General features: G+C 37.0%; 1 protein-coding gene across 5 annotated transcripts in view; it reads right to left on the bottom strand.

Moving 5' to 3' along the window:
* Nucleotides 1-455: 455 nt before the first annotated feature.
* CD36 (CD36 molecule (CD36 blood group)) overlaps nucleotides 456-23,466 on the bottom strand; it is a 36,104-nt gene continuing 13,093 nt past the window's right edge. For all 5 annotated transcript variants that reach the window (XM_071552719.1, XM_071552720.1, XM_071552718.1 and 2 more), the window contains exons 2-14: nucleotides 22,175-22,411; nucleotides 14,352-14,512; nucleotides 12,688-12,832; nucleotides 11,186-11,365; nucleotides 10,947-11,038; nucleotides 10,475-10,521; nucleotides 8,732-8,801; nucleotides 6,952-7,139; nucleotides 6,029-6,147; nucleotides 4,697-4,770; nucleotides 3,880-3,934; nucleotides 3,522-3,686; nucleotides 456-2,824 (exon numbers count right to left, since the gene is read on the bottom strand). In XM_071552719.1, the coding sequence (XP_071408820.1) occupies nucleotides 3,522-3,686; nucleotides 3,880-3,934; nucleotides 4,697-4,770; nucleotides 6,029-6,147; nucleotides 6,952-7,139; nucleotides 8,732-8,801; nucleotides 10,475-10,521; nucleotides 10,947-11,038; nucleotides 11,186-11,365; nucleotides 12,688-12,832; nucleotides 14,352-14,512; nucleotides 22,175-22,294 (1,416 nt within the window). In that variant the 5' untranslated portion in view covers nucleotides 22,295-22,411 and the 3' untranslated portion in view covers nucleotides 456-2,824. The remainder of the gene's footprint in view (nucleotides 2,825-3,521; nucleotides 3,687-3,879; nucleotides 3,935-4,696; nucleotides 4,771-6,028; nucleotides 6,148-6,951; nucleotides 7,140-8,731; nucleotides 8,802-10,474; nucleotides 10,522-10,946; nucleotides 11,039-11,185; nucleotides 11,366-12,687; nucleotides 12,833-14,351; nucleotides 14,513-22,174; nucleotides 22,412-23,466) is intronic.

Genomic DNA, 23,466 nt, shown 5'->3' with positions numbered 1-23,466 from the left:
TGGGGGATGTGAGGCATGAGCATAGCCGTGCTTGCCTCCCACCCAACCTGCTGGGCCAGCAGAGCCAGGAAAGGATATTGTGCTGCTGGATGTGCTAACACCACGCTGCCAACACCTCCAGCTCAGGGATTTGAAAACAGGTCTCGCTCTGAGCTTGGCTTCCTGGGTTTGTTTTAGAATTGCTTCAGTTTAGATATGCTGGTGCTCACCTCATCTTCTCCTTACAATCCAGAGCATAGATGTTGTATGTCACCGATATTTATAATGTATCAGCAATATGAATGGTGATATACATTCCTAAGAAGCTGTAATGTGCCAGAGTACAATGAATTAACATGGTTAACTGTAGGCTCATTTATTCATCAGTATAAAATCAGTTTCTAGAAAAAGAAAACATACTCCAAAGGACTTAATTATTCAACAGAGAATACTTTATTTACAACTAGACATAAGAATATCAGAAAAAAGGTTTTGAGCTTTATTTATATTTTTATTAACATTTCCAATAAATGATTATCCTGCATTATTTGAACAAATGTACATACTTAACATTAGCCTCATAATTATGAATTAACAATAACTGTAACTGATGCTTTGGATAAAATGACTGCAAATAATTCAAGTGCAGTCTAGGTGCTGAATATATTTTAAAAGTCCAAAGCTGTTTTGACATCAATAAGATACATATAGACAAACATATTTCTGTGCATGTAAATTTGGCCCTGAGACATTTAAAATCATGGCCTGACTTGCTGGGTCACTGCTGCTGGAGCACCATGTAGCACTAAATAACACTAGTAAAGCAAACACTAACTGACAATGTACTTGAACTCAAATAAAATGAAGCTGAAATGTGAGTGCATCAAAAATGACAGGAGCATTGCTGTTGTTTATTTCATATTAGATTCTGGCAAAAAAAGAGACATTTTATTATAAAAACTTGGTGTCAGGTCTTGAAACACAGCAGAGCTGTGTTTCACTCAGAGGAGATGGTGACCAGATAACTGCAGCTGTCCTCATAGTTTTTTGACCAGTCCATAGAACTCTTCAGTTGTGTCATTTTTTCCCCAGACTAGTATGGAAATAGAGCATCATGTAAGATATCACCAATAATGTAAATATTAGAGAAAGATCTTGTTTTTCATTGACTAGCAACTGGCTTAAGTAATCAGCTGCATGGGCTTAGAGCAGAATTTCTCTTTAGTGTCATGCCAGCTTCACATCTCCTGCCCTGTTACCTTACATTTCCAGATCACTGTGGGAAAAAGAGTGTAGTCATGCACCATACAGAACTCACCTTCAAGAATAACCTTTTGCCATTTCTGTGACTCATCAACACTACTGATACCTACACAACTTTGTCCACAAGGAACATGAGAGTAAAACACCAGAGCTTTAGTCTGTTGGTTTTCCCCTTTATTTCCAAAGGGTAAGCTTGTCTTACCAAAGATACTCAGCCAAAGATAGTCTCCTTTACTAACAAGACAAATAGTTATGGTTGAAAGTCCGTTGTAGCATTGCTTCCAAACACCTGGCTACGAAAGGCTGGCCATGTTTGATTTTCCTTTTTCCTTGCAGCTCTTAAATAAGCGAATGGGATCCAAGAAGAAATCTGGAAAGTACTGAGCTTAGGCTCTCATTCTTAATTCAGTTAGTCCATGGAAAGACACCCTACAATGCTCAATATCTGCCCCACTGACTCTCAGAATAAGATGTGGCATTCAAATCAAATGAAAAAGTGAATCATTTATGCAGATGGCAGTGTTTACTACCTGTCTACAGGCCAATGAACCCCATTAAACTAATGGTTGCACAAATTTCCTTGTGGCAGATGGTTTATCAGTAAATAATTGGGGCTACTTGTTTTCATTTATATGCTTCTATAGCAAGAAAGTGGAACCTTCTGATGTTTGATCAAAATCATTATCTCGGTCTTTCCTGTCTCTGGAGCATTCTGGAGTATTTTCTCTTGGCCTGTCAGGCAAGATCATATTCTAAGGGAGGCCTTGAGCAGAGCACAGGCTGGTGTTCAAACAAGAGCCAGAAAGCAAAGTATACAGGAGGCAACAGGCACAGCAGTGGAGAAAGTTGGGAGTTAAGAGCGTGGTTCAGATTAATAAACAACTGTGGAGCCAAATGTCGATGAGATCCACCAACATATGAATGACTGTGCTGTTTCTGTAAGCCATCTCCATATAAAATTATAAACCACATGTTTTAGTAAGTCTTTTGTAAAATTCATTTATTACAGTTAGTAACTTTACATAATAAACTTCACAGTCAATGCAATTCACATCCCTGAACATAGGACAGAGAGCAGTTCTATTGCAGCAGCTTCCATTCCTTGAAGAAACAGAGAAATATTGCAATGAGAGAATCTAGAGCACAGCATGAGCTCAAAAGTGTTGTCATTCCCAGCCTGTGCTCAGAGACAGAAAATCAGCAAACAGCTTTCATTTGTCTTGCAAATCCCAGAAGAAAGTAAGTAGCAAGTTGAATTAATGGCAAAAGGTGGACTAAAATCCAACAGCACCTCAACTTCAGTCTGCTTGAGCAATTTAAAATTTGTAACAAGTTACAAATAAAGTTATTTGACAGCGTAGTTTCCATGATGGACTCTTTTGTGATGTCAGAAGCACAGACCTTTGGAAACATCAGCTTATTCAGGTTAGTGAGTTGGTCTTCTCAAAATGGAAAAGCATATTGAATTCCATACCATGTGGACTGAATGTGCCTTGAATCATACCTTTCGTCTCTGAATTTTAACACGCTGCTTGGCTGAAGTTTCAATTAAACATTGACTAACTCTGAAGTCTTTTGTTACCTGTAATGAAATAAAATCAGAATTCATCATGTGATAAGTCTTCATCTTAAGGATATCTTTAATATTGCATGCTTTCACCATCATGTCTCTACACTTCTTTTAAATAATTCCAAAAATGTGTTTGTTTCCCTAGATGTCAGTCTACCCCTGATATGAGTATAATTTGTCTTTGTGGGATAGGTATGCTCAGGAGATATTTAGACTAATTTGACAAAGATGCACAACAGAGAAAGAAATGAGCAACCCTGTCTAGTACTCAATAAAGTGTCATTCATAGTGAGTTCTCTAAACCTCAGATAGGGGGATATCCTGGAAGGGCACAGGAATCTGCAGCTGTGGGGCCTCTCTCTCAGACAGATACTAGAGGACACTTCTGAGCAGTTTTGCAGTCTTGACAAAACGTCAATTAAAAAAAAAATCACAACACTCATGTTATGCTTCTTTCAAATTAAAAAAAAAAAGAAGTTCTGATATATTTCCCAAATGCCCTCTCCTGAGTTAAGGCCATCCTGAAAGATTAAGGCTGGGAGGAGAACTTGAAAACATTAGGGAAATTACCTAGATGATTTCCCATAGAACAACTACTGAATTTTCTAGTATCTAAAAAATAAGAACAGCTGAATAGGTAATGGTTTTGAACTCTTGAAATTCTGAGGAAAAATTACTGCTGAGAACTGATCCATTAGTGATTACTTACTTATTTCAATTTCTTTGATCTGCATATGCAGTAGGAACCCATAAATGCCAGGAACAGCACAGAACCTGTGATTATTAGAGCCATCTGAAGTGTATTCAGCAGCTGGACCGGGCCGGTGACTTTATTCCTGAACATTTCTGCTTTCTCATCCCCAATAACAGCAGACTAAAACAGTACAAGAAAAACATTAGTGAAGTGTATGTATTCAACCTTTCACTTGCAGAACATATTCTTGGTGTGTGCAAATCACAGCACGAGTTTAATTACCCAGTCTCAGGGCACCAAGACTGAAAGCTAGGTAGTTTTTTATTGCTTTGTTTTTAAACAGTGGAGAGTAATAGACATAAAATATACTAACCTCATTTAGCCAAAGAATGGGGAAAACGTAAGGGTTTTTAATTTTTTTTAAAGCACTGAAATGAGAAAATAAGTACATCATGTTACTTTTAGTTTGCTACATAAGTGTCTACTTAAAAATTTTTCTTCTCCTCTAACTGTATTTCTGACTTCCACATTTACCTCTTTAACATAGTTTTGGAGTGAAAAAAATAATTCTACAATTAATAACAGCCATTTTACATATTGGGTAACCATTACTTTCAGTCTGATTTTCCACATGTGGCAAGTCAGACAGAAGAAAGGCTGGATACAGCAAGGTGTGGTGGAAGGGTTTGAAGTTCTATGTGGTGTTCATCCACCAGATGTACAAGATCCTAAAGGCATGTCTATCCATGTACATTTGGACGATCAAAGAGAAAAAAAAAAAAACAGCTAGAGACTGATTGACCCTTGTGATAAAATCCATCTAGTGACAGGGAATACATAAACACCCTCTCTCATTGGATTTGTTACAGACAATACATTTTGTTTTCTACATCATCCTCATGGCCCCCATTTGTGTTTTATAAGAACATATTATTTTTAAGAACATGTTGCCTTGTGACCTCCTGTAGGGGAATCAAATATGTATTAAAAGACTTGGGCCATGCCTTTCTCAGGAAGGTGTGCTCTTTTGCTGAAGTTATGTTCTCTGGAAAGTCATGACTGAATTTTTTGGAAGAAAGATGATCAGGCTTTGAGAAAGTATTTTTATTCCTTCTTCTACTGACACTGTCATAACCAGTCAGCTCTCTTGAAAAAGGTTATTAAAAATAAAATAATGAAGTAGCACTTACTCAATTTTTGCTGCAGGCTTCACAAGGAGGTTTACTTGCAGTCTTTTCGCAAACTGTAGTGTAAAACCAGTGGTCTAAAACAAAAAAACAAAAAAACAAAAAAAAAAAAACCCAACCAAAACCATTAATCTAAATTTTTTAATTGGGTGCCAAAACCTAGAATATAGACTGTGTCAAAAACCACTTTGAGATTATTTTAGTATTATGTTTGGAAGGATTAATTTTTTAACGAATTTTTTATGTTTGTAAGGGTCTCTCATTTCTCATAGAAGTTCTAATTTTGTGACTTTACCATAGTTACTTTTGTAACTTACATTTAAAACTTAAGGAATTTTCTTTTTTTTTTTTAAATGAAGGATGTTTAACTTGAATAGGGCAGAAAACAAACTTTTAGCATCAGAACAAACATGTCTATACAGAGGTCAAATCTTCTTTGGAATCTCCTTCTTCTATCATCTTCCTCCACAAAACTAAGATAGGCTGTGATTCCTGAAAATTTCATATCTAATTTAGGAAAATCTGGTTGATGTCTCTATTCCAAATAAGGTGAAACAAAGATTTCACTTTGTATGTCCTTATTGAAGTTACATAGCTTAAGTGTCAAATTATATGACTAAAAATATTTTAGTGAAAAGTTCTCAATTTTACTTTTGCATTCAAATTGAGAGCAAACTAAAATTTTGGAACTGTAGAATTCATCATACAATTCAGAAAACTTTGGTAAATACTCTTAAAGGATCTGAATCACTGGAACAGAAATACAGGAAAATTTGGAAGCAATCAAAATCAGAGCTGCCATAAATTCCTTCTGTTTGGAAGTTCTGTTGGACAATCCAAGTCACAGAGACTATATTAGGTCTTTTCTACATCAGTCTGTTCAGCGTTCCAGCAATTGGAAATAAATTTATTTATGCTTATTTAGTTTCAACTGAGATAGTAATTGTCAAAAAAATGTCTAGTTACAGAAAATTAAAACGAAAAAAGTTAACTGTAGAGGAAGCAGAATTTTCATGGAATATAATTTTCTCAAAGTACTTGAAGGTCCTAGATAGCTATGACATACTTCAGTGCTTGCAGAACCTATTTAATCCCAAGTTCCCAGCAAGTAAAAAGCAAAACTGATTTTCCCAGTTTTGAAGGTCATAATGAGATACAGGTCTGCTCTAAATTTTCCCACTTCAGACCATGTCAGTTTGTGAGCAGATCTTACAAAAGCAAGCATAAAAATATTGCATCTTCTGCATGTCCCTTTGGTCAAAGGTCAACTCTACTACTATTCAATTTAAACATTGCAAGTTTACCAAGGTACAATTATTAAATACTTGGACTTACAGGCTCTATGTCTAGAAACGTCTCATGCTCCTTTTCATTTGGGCTCAGGCCTTCCACATCATGCAATATAACCTCACTTGCATGAAGAAAATGAGGAAGAGAGATGTATACCGGTCTTTCTATTTGAAAAAAAACAAACACTTCTGAATCATTAAGCCTTGTTATGGTGCTCGTTTTCTGAGGTCATTTTTCAAACAGTTTTGTTATATGTATGTACAATCCTGATAAAAACGTTAATAGTCTAACTCCCCACTCCCTCAAAAAAAAAAAAAATTTGTTGATTTCTGTGATTCTTTTGTCATGAGGAGAATTTGCATGGTGAAATAAACTGTAGTTACAAATCCTGCTTGCCTGTGTCTACATTGTGGAGCTGGCAGTGCTACCAGTTCCATGCTGAAGTGAGTGTATGGCTGTCACTTTTTACACTCACCTTCGTGATCTTGTTTGAGCCTGATGGACTCCATGCTATCCTCTCCACACCAAATGCAGACTCTGTATATATTTATTTTATTATGCCAACACTAAACTAAGCCCGTAGTGTCTCTCGGTCTCTGAATGCGTATGTCATTGTGTACATACCCACCCTCTGCTGTTGTGTGTGATTTGCCACAAGTACAATGACTGTAACTACCTCTGGCTTTTACATAGTGCCCCTTCCTTCTTTTGTCTACCCAGATTTCTGCAGTTTCAGTATGCAATCTGTAGCATCACAATTTTGCATAGCACTGTGCAAAACAGAGAAATATTATAATCCTCATTTGGGGAAATGAGGCTGCAGAAGTGTGTAGACTCTCACAGGCAGTCTGGAAGAATTCACAGACAAACACAGACATAGTGGATTTCAGACTAATGCCTCAGCTGCAGGATACATGCTTTCTCCCCAGCTAAATGGATTGTTTAGCAGTTCTGTGCCACCACCATACTTGCTTTGCAGGCACTGATGTCTAGGACTCCAGCTAAGGTGCAGTTCTGTGATATGACTCGATCTGTACAGAAGCAATAATTATCTCCAACTTCAGTCGGTGATGCAAATGCTTCACGAGGAACTGTGAAACGATAGAGTGTGATTCCCTTCACAGTCTTCTTGCCCTGGAAAACTCCATAGATTGATCTAAATACAAAATAGGAGAAGCATGTTTCAGTTTTTTGGATTAAAAATCTGAATTCATGGCAATACCAGTGAAGGATCCCTGACCTGTCTATCTCTTAAAAGAAACAAGTACCCCAAGGAGCCAATATCCTGGCTCCCACCACTCCCACCACTGTGTTCAGTAGTTTGTAGGGATGTTTCCTGTGTAGTGGAGAACATTACCCACCTTCACAGAATTGTACAAGCTTGGGGGAGAGCATGACAAGACACAAAAAGAGAGACAAAAGTTCTAATACTAATAATAAACAACATAGACAAAACTAATTGATTAAGATCTCTTTTCCCTACATGCTCCTACATGTGCTGTCATTATGAGGTTTTTGAAAGCTTTTGGACTACAGCAGAGTAGTAAGTCAGCTCTGCTATCTTTGCAGAACTAATGAAATTAAGCTTTATGATGCAGGTGTCATCCTGCATATAACCTTATTCCATTCCATATGAATTAGCTGCTTTTTTCCTAATTCATTATCAGCTGATACAGAGATATGGTTGTTACACAGTAATGTAACCAGGACAGCAGCACTTTGTATTGGAGTGAAACAAAAGAAGGGTTCTGGGTTTTGCAGCACAGTCAGAACCATTTTCTCTTGCCCTGCTTCAGCAAGACCTTTGGGTAGTTGCTACTCTACTTGACTGTTCATGAACTGTGAGAATTGAATGGCCAGAAGGATCTCTCAAACTCTGTGCAATTGATTCAAAGAATTTTATCATTTCTCCTCTGCAAAGAATTCCCTTTCCCATGAGTTGTGAAATATTTTCTTGTTAGGGGATGCAACTGCTACACAAAAAAAGAGGAACTTTAACTTCATGTAGAATGACTGATCTTTGAAAACAAACACTCTGCAAAGCAAATGACCCACTTTAAACCTAGTAAAAAGGATGCAGCTGTTTCCAGGCAGCAAAATAAATAAAGGGGTTGAACGTCCCAAAGTAAATACGCTGTTATGACTTTAAATCTTTTAACATTTCTTTCAGTGATCCCACTGGAGAACTCAGGGACACTGGATAGCCACAGCAGAAGCAGCAGGTTTAAAAGTCATCAGTATGGGATGTATTAAACAGGTTTGTTTGTTTGTAAATGCATAAAAATAACATATGTAAAAATATCCTGTGAGAAAACAATTTTAAATATCTAATGAATGACAGTAAATCCTTTTCTCCATAGATGATTTTCTACAGAAATGCCAAAGACCTAACTGGATCCTGCTGTACCTGTTGCCTTCTCAGACCAAACAAGGCAGGTTTTGATCAAGGCAGCTACAGATTTCTAACAGCTCACAGCAACGTCAGAATTTCCTGAATTATACATCTGTAACCAATTGAAATAAAATACATCATAAATATCTAGCTACTTCTCCTATGTAGAAATGGTAGAATCAAGCTCTGAATCATGAGCACAGCTCAGGATTTTACTTGTGTTTTGATGAAATGTTTATGTTGCACTGCCTTGGTAACCCAAGCCCAAGCACAGCCACTACGGCCATCCTCTGAAATCAAAGAGCATTCAGTGGCACATGCAGGTGTGTAAACATTCCAGGAAAGAACCAGCCTACCTGCAAATATCAGAGGAGAAGAAGCGCAGTACCTGATTCTTCTTAACAAATGGTGGGAATGATGCTCCATCTGTTGAATAAAATAAAAAAGAGCTTGAAAGCTATTCCACTTAGAAGACATGATTTAATTTCTAGCTCAATACTCAGCTGTTACTTTCCTATAAAACTGTGAAACAGATAAACAAAATGAGTCATTTATGGGGAAAATGTTTATGTAAGTTATTGCACAGTGACAGGTACTCCACAGATAAGATTTAACTGGTTTTGAAAGTGAGCCAAGTTATGGCCACTTTTTTTTTTCCCAGGTGTAAAGCTATATGTTTAAGCTTATTAAAAACAGAGGATACTAAAAACAAAAGTTGTGCTTAATATGAAGCCATATTAAGCATGTTGCCATTGCTTCAAGGTTTATGCAGCCTATAGACCTAAACTTTCCTAGAGATTCTTGATTCATCTGCAGTTTTGACACAATGCTTACAAGAAACACAGCTTTACACTTCAACACTACTGTCTATTTAGTAATCAGTGTTAAATCTTGTTTCACCAAATACTGCTCAAGTGGACCTCTTCTTTGTAAGCTGAGGTCCTCTCTAGAGCTGATGGAGAGAAGGAAGCACTTCTAGAGCACAATCCACCTCACACCGCAGTAGATATGCAAAATAGGTCAGAGAAGCTGCACATTGGCATTGTGTTTCTCCCCACTAGCCATAAAAAGAATGCAGGCAGTTCAAGTGTGTATTTCTGCATTGCAAGCACCAAGAGTTATGTAAGAGGAACCTGCCATTTTGCCAATGAAGGTGTTGTAACAAACCTTTAACCAGCACATTTGTTAATTCTTGCTACAACCTCTGTTTAGTTTCTCAGGCAGCAGCCATAACAAAGGGATTGAAAACATTTGTGATATCTTTGAATCTAGTTGGCAAGAGCAAGAAAGCTAAATTACATGCTGCCACTTGCCCACTGCTGACAGAAGCACTTTTTCTTAAAGAAAATTCAAGATCATCCTAAACATACATTCTATTTCTAAATCTTGGCAGTCTTGTAAGGTTGGCAAACATGGAGTCCTTTCAAACTTCTTACAAGTATACTAATTAATGGTTTTGTCTTTGTATTTTCTTACACTATACATGCTGAGATTTTGTGTGAAAGCTCACAAGGTAGGCTGAAATTCTCACAACTTGAAAGACTTTTTAAACCTGCTGCATCTCTATACACATGGTCTCTCCTAAGGAGTCACAATGAATGGTTTTTTAACTGTCTAATAATCTTTGCTGACAAGGAAAAGCTCCATATTTTCACTGCAGTGAACCACTTAATCTAGTTAGCTGAATATTTAATTACATTTTCAACAGTTTAAATGAATGTGCATTATTAAAATCCAAAGATAATTTTCAACTGCTATAGTAAAGAAAAAGAACCTTAGTTATAATTTACTACGAAGGTAATTAGTAGTAGCAAGAGAACAGGATTTTTTTCTTGTATCTCCTCCACATCTAGTCTAAACGTAAAGGCTTTGTGCACATGTATATGTAAAATAATGTACAGTAACATACATATATTGATAGTTACACACAAATGCATATATCATCATAGTAGTATGTATACATATATATACATATAATATAAATATAATATAAAGAATACTGCAAAATCCCAGCAGAATTAATTTAAATATTGTACCTTATTATTCCCTTGCAATATCAAGAAAAGTGTTGAAGTTTTAAAAAGCTTTAATAGGCTTACCTGTGCCATTAACCATATCACAGTGACCTTCCCAGTATGAAAGATTCCTTTAAGACAGAGAAAAAAGTCATGCTGCATGTAATATATGATATCATGTAAGCAATTTAATTACCTCTATTGTTAAATATAACTCTTCCATTATAAGCCTGACCAGATAGCAAAGGCAAAGGATAGAGATGTTCATTTATTCAGATAAATTATGAGATGCATTAGAATAGGTTAAAAGGAATCTAGTTACTTAAGCATGGAAGACAGAAAACTACTTACATAAAAGAATCAATAACTGTCTTAAATCCAGCTCCTAACAGAACTGTTAATAGCTGAAATAAAGACATGGTTTTGCTAAGCCTAGGGCTTGATTCCTTTGAATTGTTGAAAATTTTCCATTTATCTATATCTTTTAGTGAATCAAGCGATAAAAGCCATATCTTAAAAATAGGTATATTTTTTTTACTCTATAATGCTATGATACCTTTTGTTTTTATAGCTTTCAATTATTGCTGTTTTTGTAATATCTTCTGTCCCAGTGTAGACTCTGTAAAGCCCATCAGTTGTCCCATTATACTGTAACAGACACAACAAGAAAGAATAACACTCACAAATATTGAACAAAATAGTAGCATTGTCAATTTTTTTCCTCAGAGCAGCTGTCTTAAGCTTTATTAACAGAATGATAACTGAAAGCATTGCCTCCTCATTGGTTTGACTTACCGGGTAGAAGACTCCCAGAACTGGGTTCACTGAGATGGGGAGACTGTTCAAGAAGGGATCTGTGTACCCCCACAGTATTTCTTTTACTGTTCTGTTCTGCAGCATGGTTGACTTAGAAGATTTAATCCAAGTGTTTAATAATATTTGCATGAAGGTGCCTGGGTACAAGGCAGGTGCAGCCTACAATAGCAATACAATCAATGTTTAGCATAAAATGCTGCATGTGCTTTGGATCAAAAACACAGAGACTGACTCTAAGAAATATCTGGCAAAGCCAATTTCCAGATTTGCAGTTCACTTGAAGTTAAGCTCCTTCATAAAACTAGCACTCCTTAACAAAACAACTACTGGGCATAAGTTACATAAACAGAAAATTTTTCTTGACTGCTTACATGAGTTCACTAGATCACCCCTAATCAGAGAATCACAAAACAGATGAAGTTGGCAGGGATCTCTGGAGATCATCTGGTCCAAACCTCTGCTCAGGCAGGGCCACAAAGAGCTAGTTTCCCAGGACCATAGCCAGATGGCTTCTGAACATCTCCAAGTAACAATTTCAGAATCAGAAGATCTTTTGAGGTCCCTACCAACTTTGGCTTTTCTATGATTGTATGATTGCTGCTATGGTTCTATTTTGTATTTGCACTCTGAATCTCTATACTCTGACCATCACAGCAATCCTGAGTAGTCACATGCAGACACCACAGTTAGTGCAAGACAGTCAGGCAATACAACCAGGGCTGAATATAAACTTGAAAACTGTAAATACTGGTCAAAGACAAACATTCTCAGCCTGTGTTAACACAAAAACATCTGGACCAAAAAGGCCCTAGCACTACTCTAGGTGCAGATCCCAGTGCTCTTCTTTGAATAACTAATGTCTCAGTAGGGCAGGAGAGCTCTGCGGATGTCAGAGCTCAGGAGCACTATGGGAACTGAGCAGCTGTGGTGGTGAGGCCATGCAGACACCGAGCCTGTGAGTCAATCCAGCCTCCCCTGCAAAGCAGGACTAAGGGTGTTATGGAAAAAAGCATGGCAAGTTTGCCTCATACTGTTCATGCTGTACCTCACACAAAAAGGGAACCCATCCACAATCTCTTGATTCATTCCCACACTACCCTAGGAATGTAAAAAAACCTTAATATAGTTACAATATGTCCTCAAGATATTACATTTATTTGTTAATACAGGAATACAACTCTCCTCAGTGTATCTGACACTCATGTCATCTGAGTTCATAGAGAGTAAATTTATTCTGTGATACTTTCACTATTACTAATGGTAATCCCATTCCTAGAATTGTTCAAGACCTGAGTGTATGGAGTTCTGAAAACTCTGGTCCAGTGAAAGGTGTCCCTGCTCATGGCAGCAACCTTGGAATTAGATGGTCTTTAAGGTCCCTTCCAACCCAAAGCATTCTATGATTCTATGAATTTTTCCTCTATTTCCTTCAGTATCTCAACATTTGAATGTGGACATTATAGTTTTGTTTCTTTACTTACAACAACAGCAAGGTTGAGGCAGGTAACGGTATCATTTTCTGTCCCAACAGACATCTCAGGCTCAAAACTTGCAACGTTAGGCAACATGTAGGATATTGTGCCATCACCATGTTCTGTGACATTTTCTTTGGGTAAATATCGCACCCTTAAAATACAAAGCACAAACAGTTTCAATCTGATGAGCATGTGTTGCAACAAAGCAGTTTACAAGTTAAACCCACAATATCACTTTGACAACATTTCATATATATGTAGATATTTATAAGCAGTTTTTCAGTGCCACTGAGATTCTCTATCTGCCCTATCAGCAGATCTCTAAGGTACAAATCTCTGCTACAAATCCAGCTTTAGCTCAACTCTTCAGTCCTCATCCTCTTGCTGACCCCTCTGTGGGGATGGCAGCCAGCAGGGATCAAATAACTTAGTCTAGGTTGAGGGTCCAGAAAGCTTATTCTAGCTCAATCCCAGAATGGATCCTCAGAATACTTCATCAGATCTTGCATCCTGAGTGTGGGAGGTATAAAAGAATGTTTTCCCATTATATAGATGTAGCCAGTTCAGGTGGGTCTTATCTGAAGTGTAGTTGGTTTTGGCTTCTCAGAATTGGTTTGTGGGCATCTCATTTTAATTAATGGCCTAATGTGTAGAGCATGTACCTCACATGGCATCCCTAGGGACATGACTGCAGCAGTGAAAAGACCCATAGTCATCCCTTCTTACTTAGTCTTAACTAGGCTTCTGACTGAAATTTGGTCTTGAGAAAACAGACACCACTATCAGCACCGAGTAAAACATTTCTGTTTGGTGGGAATTCACCTTCTGCAGTAGTTCTTAACTGGTTGTTTTTCTAATTCCTGTGTAACCATTTCCTCTGTCTTTTCTGATATTCTGTAAACCAAGAGTTCTCTCTTTCTAATGAGAGATAAAGAGGCTTTTAGGCATCAAAGCACCTTGGCTGTACATGCTGCAATGGAAAACTATCTTGCAAATATAGTACACATCCTCAAAAATATCAGAAAAGAAACATCCTGTCATCATAAGAAAGCAATTTCCTAACAAAAGTGCAAGTGATAGCTGGATATTAGGCTTAATAACTCAGGAAGCATCAACTAGTCCTGTGTCAACATCACATTTGAAATGAAACAAATAACTAAAATCTTCCTTGAATATGGGAGGACTGCTGCATCTAGGCTCTAGCTAGTACATTTCCAAGAAAAAATTGAAAAAGGAAAGGCTAGAAATTAAAAATAAATCATAAAGGAGAAAAAAACCCAAACAACACATTATTAAAATGAGTGATACATGGATGATGGTTTTAGGGCATCTGACATATTCTCCTCTGTGTATAAAGCTGGTTACAACTGAACATGAATAAATGAACTTTCTCTGTAATATTGGGGCTAATGAGCAATTGTTTTTTTACAAAAGCAAGCAGCTTCACATCCAATTACCTGTTTCTATTTGTATTTTCCTAATGGGACACCCAATACAGAAAATATCTGGGTTTGCTTTGTGTAGCTGCAATTCAGGCATTTTTGTCAAGTCTGACTGCTGAAGTATGATGCTGGAATTTAAAAATAAATACATTTTTAACTCAGCGCAACCTTCTCTGACTTTAGCAAAACTTTTGATATGATGTCGCATATTCAAGGGTCTTTTCTTACCTGTATGTGTAAGGTCCTCTTTGTTCAAGTTTTGGACGAGCTCCTTCATCCAAAACCTCTGAAGGATTTAACACATGGAAAATCCAAAATTCCCTGTAAACTGAGCTTCCTGGCACAAGCCAATTTTGATAAGCGATGGTACCATTTGCAATGACAGCTTCCTGAAAGTATAACAATCAAACCTAAAATTAACCACAAAAAAAAAACCCCAAGTGACAAGTTGCATTTACTTTATAGATGATTCCAGCAGATTCCCAGGGACACGGAAGAAAGCACCATTTATCATCGATATGAGACATACAGCACAACCGGCCAACATCTGAAGGCTGCTTGACATTCCTGCTCACTGAGACTAAAACTCAGTCCCCGTAAAACAGATGACCACAAAGCTGATATAATTGCAGACAGATTGACTAGCAGAACTTTCCTATTGCTGTGGTGAGGCATTGCCTCAGTTCTCAAACACTCACTAAACCCACTGATTATTTATAAAAAGAATATCTTTGAGTGACTGAATGACATCCATGAGGTTATTTAGAGGTTATATCCATTCATAAACTACTTTTCATACATTTGCAAATAACCAAGGGAGGAAATGAGAGTTATTTCTGAGCATTATTCAGGCACTAGATAATTATGCATACAGAAAAATCTAATAGTGCTCTTGAAGGACTGTTTTTTGTCAGAAAACTTTTGCCACCCAAACGGAGACTTTATAAGAAATCTCTCTAGTTTTGATGATATTTTGCTAGGAAAGTTTCCCAGAACCAGGGAATGAGGGTAAAACATAGCTATAAGGACAAGACAATACATCAGGAACCATGCTTTAAGTCTATGACACTCAGCCATATGATAAATGTCAACTGAGTCCTCAGGACAGTTTGAAAGTATGCTACCTGTGTTGTCAGGGGAATACCTGCTTTGCCTGGTCTGCATCAGGCCTCTTCTCTAAGATTTTCCCAAAGATTTGGAATAATGTAGTTTTTCCTGTTGGTGGTAAAAATTCAGAAAAGTGTTGGTTTTGGTTTTTTTTCAATGACAAGAAAAATCTAGGCGTCCTGTCTCCCACATAAAACATGCTTTCTTTTATTAGAGTGATTCAATATGAATTAGTTAATTTGCACAACTTGCAGAGTTCCAGGAATTAAAAGGCTCTAATTCCTCTAGATAGAAAGGAAAGACATTTTAAATCTGAAGTTGTGAGATTTTCTTTCAATTTAAGTTTATGCCTCTAAAGTTTGCTTAGTAATCACATTCAAAACAAAGTGGATACTTCCAATTAACAACTACTGCAATAAGAAACAAATGTCACATCTTAGGGAACTTGTAACACAGTCAGGCTTCTGTCTGGGAAAATATGGTGGAGTTACAAATGCCTTGTTGGTGGCATAAAGCATCAGGCTTGTTGTGTGAATATCTGCTGTATTTTATGTTCATTTGTGTGAGAGGGGAAGCAAACCTTGCCACAGCAAGATGATGTGTTATAATCTTGAGGCCTTGCACTAAGACTCAACAGCTAAAATTCTCTTCAGCCTTGTTTTGAAAACCCCAGAAGCTCTATCACAGCTGTGATCCAGCACGAGACAGACCATGTCCTTGATGAGGATGGAAAATCTTACATTATTCAGAAATCACCTTTCCAGTTTTCACAGAGAATTGCTCAATGGATATGGGAGAAGCAGGCTGATACAAAGGCTCAACAGTCTGCGCAGAGTCTGCCTGTTATCTGTACTCGGCCGGGTCCTGAGATGGGAACAGAGGTAGGATTTGACCTCCCACCTCTTTGTAACTGAGGTAGCAAAATAGTTAAGAATTCCTTGCAGCTATATGGTCAAGACAACAAACTGATCTCTCTAAAAGACAACATTCAGGAACAGAAGTGAATAAATTTTCAACTATGTAACTATAGATCTCTCTAATAGGACTTAAAGTGGTGTTAACTTAGTTTTTTTAAAAAGTTTTCTTCTCCATTAATTCCCCTTCCCCTTATAACACTTTGCCAGGGATTAGAGCAGCTCAGAATGATATTCTAACTCTGCCACTGCATTCTGCCAGGTCCCAATGAGTTACTGTGTGGATTTGCAGCCCACCACTCTCTTTGTCCTAATGCACTGTGAACACTCTTAGGGGATGCTTCAAGAGTACAGATCAACCAACCTGAGAGTGCTGCAGCCAAAGGGGAATTGGCTTCTGCAGTCCCTGGTACCTGACCTGTGTGCCTCCTTCTTCCTTTGTGTCAATTCTCATTCCTCAGAGAACTGTTTCTGTCTGCTGGACAGGAGGAAGATTATTTCCTTTTTTTCCCCTTTTTTCTTTTCTTCTCTATTTTCTGTGTTACCTTTCTACCAGTTAGGTATTTGGCTCAGAGGTCTGTGCAGGGACGACCATAGTTAAAACAAGGGAAGCAGAAGGACAAAAGAGGGAGGAGGAGGAAGGAAGCAAGACCATTATTTTCAGTGGCAGTCAGCCATTATTGTTAATAAAATTTCTCCCAAAAGAAGGTGGATTTGATCCTTTGTCACATACTTTGAGAGCGTCAATAGTGAGTTAAAGTGGAGGAAAATCTAGAGCTCTGTCCATTTAATAAAACTAATATCCTCACACAAGCAAGTCCTTGGTTTTTGCTGTTTGATCATAGGTGATCCATCTCTAGATATTACCCCTTTCTATGGCTGGTCACTTCTGTATTTTCCTATTAACACTGCTATGCTTTGGGATGTTATAAAATGAGGACTAATTTTGGAGTGATTTGCAACTGGTAGTACAAAACACTTCTCAACTCCCTCTTCAACCTGCATCAACTCTAACATGCAATGGTTAGTTACTGTTAACAAAAGTAGCTATACAATATCTAATTGTTACACAGCCAAGTCCTTATGATCTAACTGTGCAAGATTGAGTGAAACCAATCTTGGGAATTTTAACCCATTTTGTTTCTGACACAATTTTCTCCCCACTTGAGGTGGGTCAATTAGCAATATATAAATTCAAGAAATGCTGACCAGTCAGCAATAGAAGCGTGATGTACTTTCAATTTACACTAAATGCAGCCATCAGGATTTCTGATGAAGAAATACAAAATTCAAGATGAAGTTTCTGTCTGGCCAGATGGCCAGATGGATAAAAGATGCCATTTTCTCAAAACAGAGAGATGCCATGAATAATTTTGGCTGTAAAAAAATTATTGGTTTATGTGTTTTATATGTTGGTCTGCCAATGTAAACTAGAGGGGAAAAAACAACACAATTCTGTAAAACTGTTAGGCTACAGAAGAGCATTTTGAAGCTGAAAGTACAAATAGACATTTTACTTCTTAAGTGATGATTATTAGCTTATTATTAGCCTTTCTACTCAGGCTTTGTTGGATCAAACCTTTTAGTCCTTTTTAAGTCCTTGATTTAAAAATTAAGGGAGCCAATCAAGTTTTAATTGATAATGCAAGAGGGCATAGATCACTTATGTTCTGCTGAGAGCCAGAAGTTGCTTTGGCTTCATTAGTCTGTATAAAGAAGTGGCATACGAATGTCACAAGCACAGTTTTAATTTAGAAGTGTTTCTGATGCCTCTGGTAGCTGATAAGATTTAATCTGGCCAGTCATAAATAAAAGATATGTAGAGAGACAGATGACTAAACATAATAATAGCTAAAATTGATAGCCTTAATCCTAAAAATAACTGAGACAAACCCATGCTGCACTGAGGCATTGTGGAAAATCATATACCATTCTGTATTATCAATTGATTGGGAATTCAATATATTATTACATGACCTCCATGAAACTCTTGAGCACATGCACTCACACAGAAAGCAGATCTTAGATAAGTGGTGATAAAGATTTTTCTGGTAAATGAATCTGCTATCAATAGCTTTGAGTAGTCAAACCTAGCAGGGAAAAAAGTTAATAGGCTGAAAAAAAATCATAACTGAAGTTATGATGCCTAAAGAGATAACATTGTTTTAAGGAGGGAAAGGCAAACAGTAGTAATTGAACCAAGTCAAAATATCTTCTTTCAACAATATCAGATGCAATCTTTCTGATTTGTTGTCTTGAATTCATGTTTGATTTTTTTTTAATTTTAGACACAATACTATCTAGTAATAATGACAACAGACATGATAATGTGCAATCAAAATAGGTGGAGTCACTTAAAAAAGTACAATTTGATAATCTCAAACAAAATATATTTTGTAAAGAACTCTGAAACTTTCATGTTTCAATCATAGCTGTATGAAGGTCAGTTTTCTAAACCCCTAAGATCTTCATGGAAATGTCCCTGCCCTCTGTATAGATTCAGTGTTTGGTCAAACTAGGACTTTTACCCTTTGGTCCTAAAATCAAAGACACCTTTTAAGGGGGAACTCTCCTTTCCATAACAGTATCAGAGCTGAAATAGCTTAGCACTAATCTCCTTCAGTGGATCCCTGCCAAGACGCTGCTGCTGCTGCTGGTATAATTTTGAGTGTGCTCTTCAAGTAACAGTTTCTTTAAAGAGCCTTGAAAAAGGCTCAGAAAATATATATAATGTTGATTAAAAAAAAAAAAAACCAAACAACAGCAACAACAAACAAACCTGTCCCCTGCTGGAGGTAGGAGTTGAAACCACTTATCCAAAAAACAAAACTACATGTTCTGTGTTCAATTACGGATGTCTGATAATAAATTGGACCACATCAAGAGGTGACATCTGGGTGTTACTTGGAGTTTATTTGGGTTGTCCACTCATGGACTGTTCATGAGTGGAGCACAGCACCTGCAGGCCAAGAATTAAGAGCCTATAGCCTCAAAGTCTCTGTACAATTTCAAAGGGCATCTGAGATTGCCTGTGCATCTCCAGATGCTGTCTCTGCTTCAAGAGCAGTGTGCAGCCTCCCAGCAAAATATATCCCACAGTGTTTACTCAGGCTAATCTTGCAATGAGGGCAATAAAGAAGAAATTACGCCAGTAGAATTTGGTGAAGTGTAAAGATGTGCACTTAAGGGAAGCCTAAGTTTGCTTAGGCTTCCGCTGGTGGCAGAAAAGAACAAAACTATTGATTGCATTGATTTTTGAAATTTAAGTTCTCCCTATTTATTGGGACATGCTAAGAGGTTTAGCTGGACTTGCTTGAGAGCAAATTAATGGTAACATTTTTTGAGCAAATATCAATAACGAGCTAATTTATGACAATTTAACTTGTTGCAGTATGAAGTGTCCCCAAACTAATCAACATTTGTTTTTCTAATCCAGTAATAGCATTTTATAGCAACTTTTATTTCCCCTAGAAGGACAGATTTGGTCTTACTACACTGCTCTCAACTTGTGCAAGGAACTGGGACATACTCTGAGAATGGACTGGCAGAGGGAAAAGTAGGGGTCTTTTTCATTCTTTGAAGGTTCAGAATTTAAGACAAGATTTTGCATTTAATGATTGTATCTGAAACAGTTTTTTTCTCTTTCATTAACAATATGGCATTTTGAATTTTGTTTCCATCCAGTGGGTGAGGACCTAAGTTCAAATTTTGCCTCATATGAGTCCAAATGAAAATATCATAGAATCAAAAAGGTTGGAAAAGACCTCCAAGATCATCAAGTCCAACCTTTGACCAAATATCACCCTGCCAGCTAAACCATACCTTGAAGTATCACATCTACTAATTTTTTTAACACTTCCAGGGCTGTTGATGACACCACTTCCCCAGGCAGTCTGTTCCATATAAATGCTTACAGGCTATATCTGAGAGAACAACTCACTCCTTGGTTTTTTCCTGTCCTAGAGCCACTATCCTTGAGATTCCAAATAAATTTGTCATTGAAACTGATCTGTTTCTGCCAAAGGTTTTCTGTAACAATATTTCCAGAAGTGAAATATTTCAGAAAAAAAATGTATTTTCAGCATGGTCTGCTCAGCAGACTTGTTTCACTTGCAGTCAGCTCAGTATTTATCTTAAACTTAACTGCAGTGAATAACAAATTTGCTTTCTCTTAATAGATCTTCCATCAACACAGTCAAATGAATTAAAGTCACGTCCCTCTTGAGCATTGGCTGAATATATCTGAAAATGAGTTGTCTTAAGAATCTTTTGGTATCACTGAACAATTATCACACTAAATAAAAAGACAATTGTCTAGTACAACTAGTACTTAGGCAAAAAAGTACCCATTTACATGAATAAATAAAGCCTCTACAAAATTACTCTTTTACGTTTTATATGATTACTGGAACAAATTTTTCTTTTTATACTCATCAAACAAGCTACCTTGAAATAGGTACAAGCATCTAAAACATGATCATAATGCAGAAAATTATAAAGAGGTTGGAAAAATTACTCCCTCTAGTACTTTACCACTAAGGACTCATGCAGGTATAATTGAGTATGTAGACATTTGCAAACCATGCTGTATAACTGGTTTATTATTGTGGGTAAACAGATGAACACATAACACCACTAATATTTGTAATTTGCTTTCAAAATACTTAATGGCATAAGGCAACACTCTGGATTAGCTTAAAGTAAATATTCAATATAAGGAGATACACATTTTCAAAATTACGTGCTTTCTACAAAACCTATCATTTCCTCAGTATGGCAATCAAAATTATTTGCAAATATAGAGTGTATGACTTTTTTTGTTGCCTGGTCATTGAGACATTATCTAGGGATTTTTTTTTTTATTCTTTATAAACTTGAAAAATACAATAAAAATTGGAAAATTCCTCTACAGTTTGGTTTTTACTGAGTTAGTGGTCAAAATTAAGGTGTTATATTCAAACCATTTCTCTTTCATTTTTTTTCAAAGTGATTCCCAAACCTAGGCAGGATCTCAACAGACTGTTCCACATTTCTTACAGTTCATGTATCCACCTCCTTCATTGACTTCAACAGCTGCTGAGCTAAGAGTAGTCCTCCAGAAGAGCCTTTGAATAAATATCTCCAAGATGTCCACAGTCTTCAGCACCACAGCAAATCATTAGTAGAACTAAACAATAGCCAAAACCCTTATGATTTCTAGATATTTAACTGTTGTTGAACCCACCTTGGATGCAGTGACCACAAGGGGAATTTTTGTCTCCACAGTGGACATGCCAGGGCTTCCATGGTGTTTCACTCCAGGTTACTGGAGTAAATCATGGCATGATTTAGGCCCTCATATATATACCCCTTTCACTAAAAATCTAACAAATTAATTTTTAATTTTTCTTTAAAGATAAAGCTAGATTAGATATATAAAGTGACCTAAAAAATATTGTGTCTGCCAGATCTACAACATTCTACTTCAATTAGTCTTCATACTCAAAAAAGGGAGATATATCTGATCAGATCCTGAAACCTTATGGAGCACATTGATTTGGATCACAGAATGTGAGCTGAATACATGAAGTGTAGAATTAGATTCTGCAGCAGAATTCTGGTTAGATTATTTGTAGTATATAAAATTAAGTGCATGAAGTGAGTACCAAAAAAATCAGAAAAATAAAGGAAAAAATAGAGAAACTAGAAACAATCATAAACATTAAAAAATAGAAACCACTTATTCCTAAATACATAATGAAAACACATTTTGAAAACAGTATTTTAGCTTCTAATGTGAAGCAATGGCAATATAATTGATATATTTTTATAAAATATTGCTGTAGCCCATATTCCCATGGAATTTTGAGCTCCATCTATTACAAAAACTAGGTCTAATTAAAAAAAAAAAGAAAGAAAAAGGAAAAAAAAAGGAAAAAGCAGAAACAGAACACAAAATTTAAAACTAGTGACTATTCAATAACCACAAACCATATGGACACAACACACACCCCTCTCCCAACCCCAAACCAATAAAATAAAAAATTGTACCTTTTTTATTGCTTTGCCTATAAGGTTATCTCCAACTGGTATTAGAACTCCCCCGAAGATAGCCAGCACAGCACCAATAATGGCCCCAGTGAGGAGCCCCAAGTTTCTGTTGCAGGCCATTCCTCTCCTCTGTCAGGGTGCAGGTAGGCAATGTACAAATATCCTTGCTGTAAGGCTTGATGCTTTGTCCTCACTTCTTTGTTCCAACAGACTTGCTGATCTTCAGCAGAGAAGCTCCTAATATAAGCAAAAAGTGAACCAAAATCACATTCCAAAGCTCAAAGTACAAAGTACATGAGATGAAGACGGTAGAAAGATAACAAGTCTACAACAGCCAGTCAGTGGCCAGCCATTGGGAAAAAAAAAAATTGTTGCAGGTGCTTTTGGAAAGCTAATCGCTTATTACGCATGATTATCTTTCTTCTTCCAGTTCTCTAAACACACATTGATAAGGTCTTTCATTAATAGGGAGTTTTTTTGTTTGCTTTGTTGTTGTCTGTTTGGGGGGAGGGAGGGTGGTGGTTTATTTTTTTTGGCTCTGTTGCATTAAGGCAATCGGCCATCATTATTATCAGCCAACACTCTTCCTGATGTAGATAGACATCGCTGTAATCACTCTCTGCCAAACACGGAGGCCATAGATAGCTCTCTGATCTCAGCCTGCCATGCCCATGGCTCCCACTTCAGGCAAAGCCAGGAGTTACACCAGTGGCACGAGGTACTCAGGCTCTTTCTGGCTTAGGCCAGTAAGAAAGTCCTCAAGAACCATCAGTCTTGGTGGGAATGGCAGACTCTAAAGGGAGGCACCTATGAGAAGCCTCTTTTCAGATCTCTATCAGGCATCAGAAGGGATAAAACTTCAGCAACTTCATGACAAAGGGTGGATTTTTCCTTTAGCTGCGTTCCTACCACCAGCTGATTTTATCAATCCCAATTGCCTTACAGAACAGCAGAGTTTTTAGAGCAAGTCTAAGCTTGATCTTTGAAAGATGTAGTACCTTCAATTTCAAGATTATTCAGTCTCAGAAGAAAAATGTCTGCAATACTCAATGGAAAACGAGTTACTGGGAATTTACATTAATGTATCTTAAAACCTAGCCCCTATTGAAAGCAGTTGTAAAGAAAATCAGAATGACACTAGTGCTGAAAGGTATGGTAAAACGTAAGCTCCCAGTGATATTATTTCTTATTTGTTATTGTTTATGAATAATTGAGACAAAGGGCTGCATAATTTAGGTCAGGAATTAATCATGACCACAGAATATGCAAGTTTGTTATTTGCTTTAGAGCTC

This window comes from Pithys albifrons, chromosome 3 (genome assembly GCF_047495875.1).
Source record: "Pithys albifrons albifrons isolate INPA30051 chromosome 3, PitAlb_v1, whole genome shotgun sequence".
Taxonomy (NCBI): Eukaryota; Metazoa; Chordata; class Aves; order Passeriformes; family Thamnophilidae; genus Pithys; species Pithys albifrons.
The sequence above is the reverse complement of the archived record's forward strand: the minus strand, read 5'-3'. Positions and strand labels throughout refer to the sequence as shown.